Genomic DNA, 8954 nt, shown 5'->3' with positions numbered 1-8954 from the left:
CTGTTTCCCCAGGCTCCGTATGGTCCGGCCACCCATCCTCTCCTCCCGACCCCCGCCGGTTGAGTAGGGGGCAGTAGGCTCTGAGTGCAGGCGCAGAGTTGCCTCTCCCCTTGTCGGAACGCGTAGTTGAGTGCTTCCACCGTAAGGATCCCAGACGCCTGACTTTCGAGTGGCAGCGACCTCTGAACACTCTTGCCCCTCGGAAGGGTGTATTTAGAATAAATGTATGACGTTGCTGCAGATTTACCGTCATCAGTCAGGGTATCCGGGAAGCCTTCGCTATTCATGCTGATTGGCGTATTCGCTGTGTCATCTGCCAAGACGAAAGATGCCTGAGTGTCTGACGAGGCCTGACGCGATGGTGTCTCAGGACCAGGCGTTCCTGCTCGACTGAGTGGCCTCGAAAAGTTGAATGACGGCCGTGGTAGCGCAACAGAGATGTCAGAGCTGATAGACGGTGATCTTTGGTAGTGTGAAGAGGTGACAGCTGGAGACACGGCGGCCATACTAGACATGGCGCTGCCGCTGGACAGCTTGCGATGTGGCAGCGAATGGAAGGAGGAGCTCATGACACCGTCTTCGTCAGTTGGTACCAGAGGAGAAGACATGGTGCTGGATGCTGAAGGCCGCTTGACAAACATGGGTCGCGGTGGCGCTAGACCTGGTCCGTCGAAGGAGTGCTTCTTCGGCATCTTTTCAGGCGAAGCGACCAGAGAATTGGATGAGGATGGCATCGGGAGGGATGCGGCCGTGTCCTTGCGCGGCGATGGCACTACGGAGCTTGACGGCTCGTCCAGTTGCGCGGACTCCATCGGCGTCGGCGACTCTTCCCTCCTGGCCCCAAAGTTCGTCGAGTCTTCTCGAATGTGATTCAGCGTTCGTCCACGGGTTTGGTCGAGCATGGGCTGTGGCGGCAGCGGTATGCCATCGTCGGGAGTCGGGGGAATGCGGCTCATGCGCGGGTGCATCGACATTGGTCGCTGTAGGTTCTCTTCCACTTCTGGCATCAGGCCAAGCCCTCTGTCCAGGGGTTCAGGCGACTGGCTGGCTTCCGACATGCCATCCTGGGACATGGAGCGGAAGTAGTCTGAGCGACCTTGCATGACGAGTGGACTCTCGGTGGTGAGAGGAGGCAAGCGGCTCATCCGTCGACCAGCGTTGTCGCTCTCTTTCAATTGACGCGCGAGCAGGCGACTCTGAAGGGCGAAGGCATCGAGGGGCGAGAGCTCGGGGGGGATCTCGCCGGCGACGTGAAGGCGAGGCGACCGAAGGGGTTTCGAAGCGCTAGTCATGTTGGAGGAGCTCGACTTGGAGCGCAAGTCGAGCAGAGTTGGCCGTTGGGCCATTTTGGAAGTCGTAACGAAATAGTTCGTCGGGGGTAATGTCGTCAAATCGTAGAGCAGAAGCAAAGTGCTGTAGCACGGCGACGCGCGACAAGGAGGTTGGAATTCGGGTAGCGTTCGACGTGTCTCGGTGGTTGGATTGGGTATGTCGTCAAACTCAAGTTCGGCAGGGAGGGGTGGAAGAGGCTTGAGCCATATGAGGTAAGGCGATTCGGAAAACTGTTTGGTGACGACCAAATGCTGCGGTTGTGGCTGATTGGAATGTTGAGGCGGCGCGCATGAACAGCAAGTTGCAGTCAACCCTGCAAGTGCGGCGACGGGCAATACGGGAAGAATGCGTCAAGGCGCGGCAGCCAAAAGGCACGATGTTGAGCTGAGTACCTAGGTAGTGTACCGCGTAATGGCGAAGATGCGGAACCGGCGAAATGGGCGTGTGTTGGGAATTTGCCGTGTTTGTGTAATGGATGCGTATGTTTTTTTGTGTCGCTGAGGAGATGATGAAAGAGAAGAAGGAGACTAGGGAGGGGAGGGCTCGTGTCGTCAACGGTGCTTGTCTGAGATGAAGCGCTAGGATCTTTCTCTCAGTTGTTGCAGATGGAAATGAGCGTGGGGAGGGGGGTGGTAGGGAAACGGAAGAAGCTGGCTGGCGTCAAGCTAGAACAGCGAGTTTCCAGACGTCCAGGAACGTTTCCGGGTGCTCACTATCTCTTTCTCTCTCCCTTCGTTTTTTGCCAGAGTGGAAAAAAAAACAATTAGCAGAAAAGAGAGGGGAACGACGAAGGAATACGAGGAGGGGAGACAATTGAACAGCGGTAGACGGGGTGACGAGATGTAGCAGAACTCCTCTCCTCCTGAACCAGTTCCTGCACCTGCTCCGTTCGGCTGGCTGCCAGTGACTGCTGTGGAAGGGGCCGGTGGAGCGGGACTGGTGGCTGGAGAATAAGGGGACTGGTAGCGACTTCTCACTGGCCTTGCAGAGGCTGTTGGTGCCACAATGGACGAGTTGGGCCCCCCCCGGGCGGGGAGCCTTTGGCCGGACCCAGTTAGAGGTGCATGTGCCTGTCGACAGAGCTAGGCTGGATGGGGATTAGTAATCCAGGGGCCAGAGCATCGGCGATGGGCCGTTATTGGCGAACACGGCAACGCCACGCCTGTGGTCCTGAGCCACTGAGATCCTGGGGTGCAGCCTAGAGACCGCCCGACCTGGAGCGCTAGCATTTCTTCTTCCTGTCCCTGAAGTGTGCCCCTTTTTTCGTTTCGCCCGCCCGCCAGACTTGTCTCCAACGTTGAATCGTCATTGGATTCGGGCGCTTTGATTCAAGATTCGGTTTTACTCATTGTTGTTCCTTATTAGCTCTTCAACTCTGTGCCCATTTGAAGCGGGATAGTCTGTTTCCTACCGTTGGGCGAAGTGTCTGTCTGCCTAGACCACATCATTCGTATCGCCCACTCCTTTGATGCGCTGGATGGCGCAGCTGAGGCTTGTGGCAAAGCCATTCATCATCACCTGGGTTCTTCGCCATCTTCGTCCCAACTTAGCAACTTGACACGACATGCCTAACACGGCACGGCACAGTGGCCAGGCACACACCTGGCTTCTCTATTTCGGCCATCGGAACCTGTATACGGCGGCGACTCTGAGGCGTGTCGTACTGTATAGGTGGTCTCCTCAACAGGCGCACGATACGACTCGAGGGTCTCGCCTGGGCCAGATCGTCTAGTCTCTCCCCACCAAATGACCGGCTAACTTTAGCAACAGTACCCCGTCAAGCCCGTCCATCGCTAGTCGGGTAGGCCAACCAAATCTAGCCCCAAGTTGTGCCTTTCTTCAGCGTTTCGGCAAGGCCAACACTTATGACCACGTACCTGTCTTTGGGGCGGCAATTTGGGGTCAACCAAGCATTGAGAAAGACCACAGACCTCATCGAGCATCTCGGCATGGTCCCTACCCTTCCCATCCTCACCAGCATCGTCACATCACCATGATGGTCAAACAAGGGACCCTGCTCATCCGTTCTAGGTCAGGCCGACTGCCTGCCTTCCGTTTCGAACCCCTCTCTGGCCCCCCCTCTGGCGCAGCTAACACCACAGACCCATGTCGTGCTTCCTCACTTGCATGTGTCTCCCATTCTCGCCCCGGTCGCAAATCTCCCGTCGCCCCTGCATTGGGACTCGGCCTGGCGGTCTCATTGGCCCGGGCTTGGGCGCGCAATATCGTGACTGTGTTTTCTCTGCTTGTCACACGCGCCCTCGTGGTCCTCTTGTTTGCTTGCAGCTTGCCTCATGTGGATGACGGCCGAGGCATTGTCACGCCTGGTTGAGTCGTGGTTGCTTTTACTATTGATTTGTGGCTGGCCTCGATGCGGCGCTGGCAGTGGCCCTCGTGACCGCAGTGGAGATTGCGCTGCACCATGTGGTGTTTTCACAACGTCCTCGACTGCTCTCACTCAGTCAAGTCGGTACCTGGCAAGCTGGGGTTGGGCGCCCGGCAAGGCGTGGGCGACAGATTCGCCAAGCCGGGGAAAGGGTCTCAGGACAGCGTCAGTCGTTCTGGGGACTTCTGCGAAGGGATGCGGGTCTCATCAGAGCGACGTCACTAGTCCTGCTGCCCTGCATCCTGCGTTTTTGCGTTGATTGTTCGTACGCCCCGCCCCCAGTGCTCTGAAGATGCACCCCTTTCCTCCCCAAATCCCCTCAGCCGCCCCAAAGCTTGTAATGAGCTGCGTGCGTATGTACGGAGTTTAATGCACAGTCCAGTCTTTGTTCCGTGGGTCAGTCCGCTCCACTGTGTGTGTTGTGCAGGAGCGGGAGGAACCTCGATCCACGATTTTCGATGTCGATGTTCCCATGCAAGGAAACCTACGATGCACTGCTATATCACGCTTAATGATGCCTGAGTCAGTCTGCACCTGCCATCCCGCTCGTCCATCAGACACCCACGGCCCCTGGACCGTGCAGATGAAGTACTTTTCCGCTGAGGTATGAATCTTCTGCCAACGTAAAGCTTATTGCCGAAGGCCATCTGGCAGTATTCTGAGAATGGCTGAGGCGAAATACGACGATACATCCTCACAGGTATAAGTACGTGGGAGTTTTGAGGCTGCGTCGGCCGTGCCTTCACAGATTGCGTGACACTCGAGGCGTCTAAGAGCGGCTATGTCTTGATAGGTACGGACCGGTGATTCATTGGATAGTATTTCAAATCAGAGGATACAGGCGTACTTGAGATCTCTTTACATCATCCTCGAGCTCTTCTAGCGGCAAGGAACAAAGACTTGGCCGAGAGCCTTGACAAACGGCCAGCAGCATGTCATTGGCGCTTAGCTCAAACAGTGTCCCATTTGGTATTTGGTGGTGCGTCGCTATCAGTCAGCTCGCTGCATGTCGAAAGGCGCTTACATGCAATGCATCGTGGCCTGCCCATCGTGGCGTGGCAGCCACGCACATCCACTTGCAATTGAGGGACATCGCTTTGACTGCTGTCCTGGTGGAAAGAACCAATGCACCTGCTTGACATCGCTGCGAATTCAACCCCGATTGAACTCAGACAAAGGCAACTTGGTACGGCGTGCTAAGGTTTCAAGATACCATAGACCCGCCATCTCCAAGTGCCAACGGGGTGCATTGACTTAGGTTTCACAGCAAGTAACGGTTGCTATATTAAGCTGAATTTTGCCCGTTGGCAACTATTGCCAAGGCAGACTCTCCATATTGTCTCACTGGGTATCGACGTCCGCAGTCCACTCAAACCTGTTACTAGAAGTCCTCGCCCGCCGAAGCCAGATTTTCACTTCCAGACATGTGGCTATGCCTTGATGCTTGAGACCAGTTGCAAGATGGTACACAAGCCTCGTTCCGGCTTCAAGTTCGCATGTGAACGGCTCCTTCGTCTTTCTTGCTCGGTGACTGCCGTGACAAGTGGGCTTGCGTAGTTGCGGGGCGAATTTGAATCTTTCAACGTGGCTGAGTTCAATCGCTTAGACGTTGGCTGCGCCCTGGCAGTCGTCGCAGCCTATCATGCCGGGGTCGTCTTGTTGATAGACGATATATTTTGTATTTCCTGTAAACTCCAAGAACGCCTTGACTGCTCCGGACCTCTCGAGCGAAGTAGTGAGGATTCCGCGTTTCCTCGCGTGGTCGCCATTCCCCCGCATTGCAGGCGATGCCGTGCTCGCTCGTTCGTGATCAATAATAGTACAGTGCTCATACTCCATGGTTCTAGCGCCTCTGCTGCTGGAATTGTGCGCGCAGCGCCATGATCTGGGCGCGCTCCGCTTCAGGCAGAGTGTTGATTGTTTCGATTGGGAGTTCCATGACCTGCCTCATGAGTGCATCTGTGTCATGACCCAGCGCAGGCGCAGGCGCGGGAGCGGGGGCGGGGGCGCCGTACACTGGCTGTGGTGGCGCAGGATACGGTGTCGCCGCAACAGGCGGGGTGTTGATCGCGCCGGCGGGCGGGTATCCGGGTACACCCTGCGGTGGGAAACCGGCCGGAGGAGCCTGAGGCGCTGGTACACCGCTGCCGGGCTCGAGAACACTGTGAATAGCCTCTGGTGACACAAGTCCCATGAGGAGAAGGGCCTGGAAGACGGCGTAGGACAGCTGGGGAGCCTGTTGAAGAAGCTCTGTTGCGCGGGCCGGATCGTTGGAAGCCAAAGCTTTCATTTGTGTCAGAATATCAAGAAGCTGCGAAGGAGGGAGCGTGTTGAGCGTGCGAGAGATGGCGTCGGTCGCGGTAATGTTGGCGGGCAGTTCTTTGCCAGGAGGAAGCGGAGGAAGTGTGCTGGCTTGTGGAGCGGCAGGTGCTGTTTGGCCATAGGTGTTTGGAGCACTAAAGCTGAGACCATCGCGACCCTACCATCGATCAGAGTGCGCCTTTGGTATAAGAACAGTGGTCTATTGCTCACCTGGTTGAAATCATTGTCGTCGGTGCCCCCTTCGTTAGAGAAGTCAACCCTCAACTTGCGACCCATCGTTTCGTAATCATTCAGGTTTCGAACTGCTGAAGCGGCAGAATCTGTTTGGGGAAGAAAAGACTTAGCAACACGGAATTGTAGGAAAACAGGCGCGACCAACCGTGGTCGGGGTATTCGGCAAATCCGAAGCCCTTTGGTCTTCCTGTTTCGCGATCGTAGACAAGACGGAAGTTGATAACTTTGCCAGCGCTGCTGAAAATATCGGTGATTTGTTCTTCGGAGAGACCTGCATCTCAATGAGTATAAACTGACGAGAGCTGAAGGGAGTCAACATTGCGCACCGTAAGGGATGTTGCCTACGAAGACAACGCGGGAAAGCGTCTTCGACATTGTGCGAGCGGGATGGGATCTAGCTTGTAGTGGATGAGGATGAGGGCGTTCTTCGGGGCGATTGTTGGGTGCTAGTTCCGCTCAAAGTGGTAAGATTATCATGAACGCTTGCCGAAGCTGCTGTGCATGCAGTTTAAGCTTGGGTCGTTGTCGGGCTGGTCAATGTTGAATGCCGTCAACCAAACCCGTGAATCCTCTTAGGGATTTTTAGGAACGTAGTCTGGACGTCACAGTAGCTTGAGCACGGGCCACAAGCAATGGATGAGCTTACATAATGCACGCCTCTCTCGTCTTTGTATCACGTGGTCCGGACATGCATCACTGAAGCTATTTGCCTTTGGCATTTGCTTACCTCGTCACCTCTCAATGCAAGTTGGAAACATATGTGAATTGTAATTTTATTCTTCGATAATATAATCAGAAACCATTCTAAGCCAGCCCAGAACTCCTAGCCAGATGCATGAGGCAGAGTCAGAGCTGCCAGCACCAGATTGTACACACCCCCGCCCACATATCAACACCCTTGTCCCCGTCCCCTATCCAATGCGCAAAACAGTGCATTTAGTTGTCCTTGGATCGGATCTTCTTCAGCCTCAAAGAGCCCTCGAACATGCCACGATCAACCGCGGCGGCTACGGTGAGGGTACCGCCAATGACAGCGCAGAGTCCGGTCAGGAAGCCGGTGAAAGACTTGGAGCGCTCCTCACGGTTGATAACCTTCATGGGAGAAATATCCTTCACTGTGTTAGCGCATCTTTTCCAAAAGTGTGGGCAAATCATGACGTACGTAAGAGAAGAAGACGCCGGGTATGCCACCGCGGGTGTGTAGGCGCTCAGCGTGTCCCTCAGCAGAATCGTCGCCGCCCGACAGGCTGCGCTTGTGGCTTGTCACTGAGTACTGGTGCGTCTCAATGCTGCCGTCACTACCCTGACCAAAGGATCCAAGGAGCCCACCGTCATGGTCCTGGGGGGAGCGCTTGCTGTCCCAGCCGAGAGGCAGGTAGGAAGTAGGGACGATCTTGACAAAGTACATAAAGTTGAAGCTGGGGTCCGTCGTGATCTGGGAGGTGCCGTCGAGCGGGTTCAAGTGATGGTTCGTCCAGGGCGTGGCCTTGTTGCCAAGGTTCTTCGTAATGGATTCAGGCAGCTGGGGACCGAATCGTAGAGCGTGAATCTGGTGAGTGAAGTCGTGTGTGATATCGCCGTCCCAGTAGTTCTTGAGGTCGTGAACATGCATGTTGCCGTTGCTGAAGCTGCGACCCGGTGCCAGATGGAAGTTGCCGACGACCTTGTTCACGCGCAGTCCGCCTTCAATACGACAGCCCTCAGCGCGCTGCTCGTCGAGCCTCTCGGCGTAGTGCTCACGAGTGCACTGCTCGACGTTCTCGCCCTTGCCAAACGCCCACGACGCCTGCGCATATGCCTCCCGCACCTCTTCGCACGTGTTGCAGCATCCCTGCTTCACAGCGTTGGCGGGAGCCTTCGCGCCGTAACAGTCGCCACAGTAGTCGGGAGCCAGATGGGTGGCGGCTTCGTCCGCAGCATGTCTGGAGCCGGTTATGTTAATCGAAATGTCTTCCTCGGCGCACAAGTACAGCCACTTACAGGCTCAAGGCCTTGGTGTCAATGACACCACCGCCGTCCTTCTGCGACCTGAGGCGGACCTTGGAGATACCAGAAACGATACCGTGTTGCTGTTCGCCCGAAACATCCATGACATCGAGCGTCAGAAGCTCACATGGCATTTTAGGGAAAGTCATGTTCAGATGGATCTCCATCTTCTCGCCTGTGCAGGACCGCATTAGTTCTGGCAACCACCTGCAGTTTTCTGGACATGTTTACCTCTGCCCTTGTCGACGATCAGCTCTGGATGCAGCGTTATCCTCCGGTAGTCGGCCCATTCTCCCCACGCCAGCCAAAAGACAATGAAGAGCGAGACAATGGTGATGATGCCGCCCGATGAGGTCCGAATGCGAGCCTCGTCGACAGTCTTTGTGAAGGCATCAAGCCTGGTGAATCTAGATTTTCCGGCCATTTTGCCAAAGGTTGTCAAGCGCAAGGAGCTGGTGTGTCGATGTTTCGGTTGGTCTTCGAACAGCTAACGTTGAAACGGAGCAAGACTTGTGTCCCCCACCTTCCAGTTATTAAACGCGGCGAGTCGAGGAGAGGCGTCCGGGGAAACTTGAAGAAACGGCAATTCAATTGCAATGTAAGCACGAAGACAATTGGACCAAAAAAGAGGTCAGGAGAACAGCGATCCGAGATCAAGCTGGTGTCGCAAGCAGAGGCAGGCGGGAGGAGCTCA

The 8954-nt window shown here is 55.6% G+C and overlaps 3 protein-coding genes across 3 annotated transcripts in view; all 3 read right to left on the bottom strand.

Annotated features, from left to right (window-relative positions):
- Positions 1–1346, bottom strand: part of VDAG_04255 (uncharacterized protein) — a gene marked incomplete at its 5' end in the record, with an annotated part of 2923 nt that extends 1577 nt beyond the window's left edge. Inside the window, one exon of the mRNA XM_009650702.1 lies at positions 232–1346. Coding sequence (XP_009648997.1) covers positions 232–1346 — 1115 coding nt within the window. The remainder of the gene's footprint in view (positions 1–231) is intronic.
- A 4215-nt stretch (positions 1347–5561) lies between these two features.
- Positions 5562–6649, bottom strand: VDAG_04254 (RNA-binding protein; the record flags this gene model as incomplete). The annotated part of the gene is made up of 4 exons (XM_009650701.1): positions 5562–6197; positions 6251–6360; positions 6420–6545; positions 6601–6649. The coding sequence occupies 4 exons, from the start codon at positions 6647–6649 to the stop codon at positions 5562–5564; spliced, it is 921 nt and encodes a 306-aa protein (XP_009648996.1).
- Positions 6650–7036: 387 nt separating this feature from the next.
- On the bottom strand, positions 7037–8684 carry VDAG_04253 (ER-derived vesicles protein ERV46; the record flags this gene model as incomplete). The annotated part of the gene is made up of 4 exons (XM_009650700.1): positions 7037–7384; positions 7437–8196; positions 8255–8435; positions 8492–8684. 4 exons carry the CDS (start codon positions 8682–8684, stop codon positions 7211–7213), a joined length of 1308 nt encoding a protein of 435 aa, XP_009648995.1. The 3' UTR covers positions 7037–7210.
- Between the last annotated feature and the right edge of the window lie 270 nt (positions 8685–8954).

The sequence above is a fragment of the Verticillium dahliae genome, genomic scaffold (assembly GCF_000150675.1).
Source record: "Verticillium dahliae VdLs.17 supercont1.7 genomic scaffold, whole genome shotgun sequence".
NCBI lineage: Eukaryota > Fungi > Ascomycota > Sordariomycetes > Glomerellales > Plectosphaerellaceae > Verticillium > Verticillium dahliae.
The sequence above is the reverse complement of the archived record's forward strand: the minus strand, read 5'-3'. Positions and strand labels throughout refer to the sequence as shown.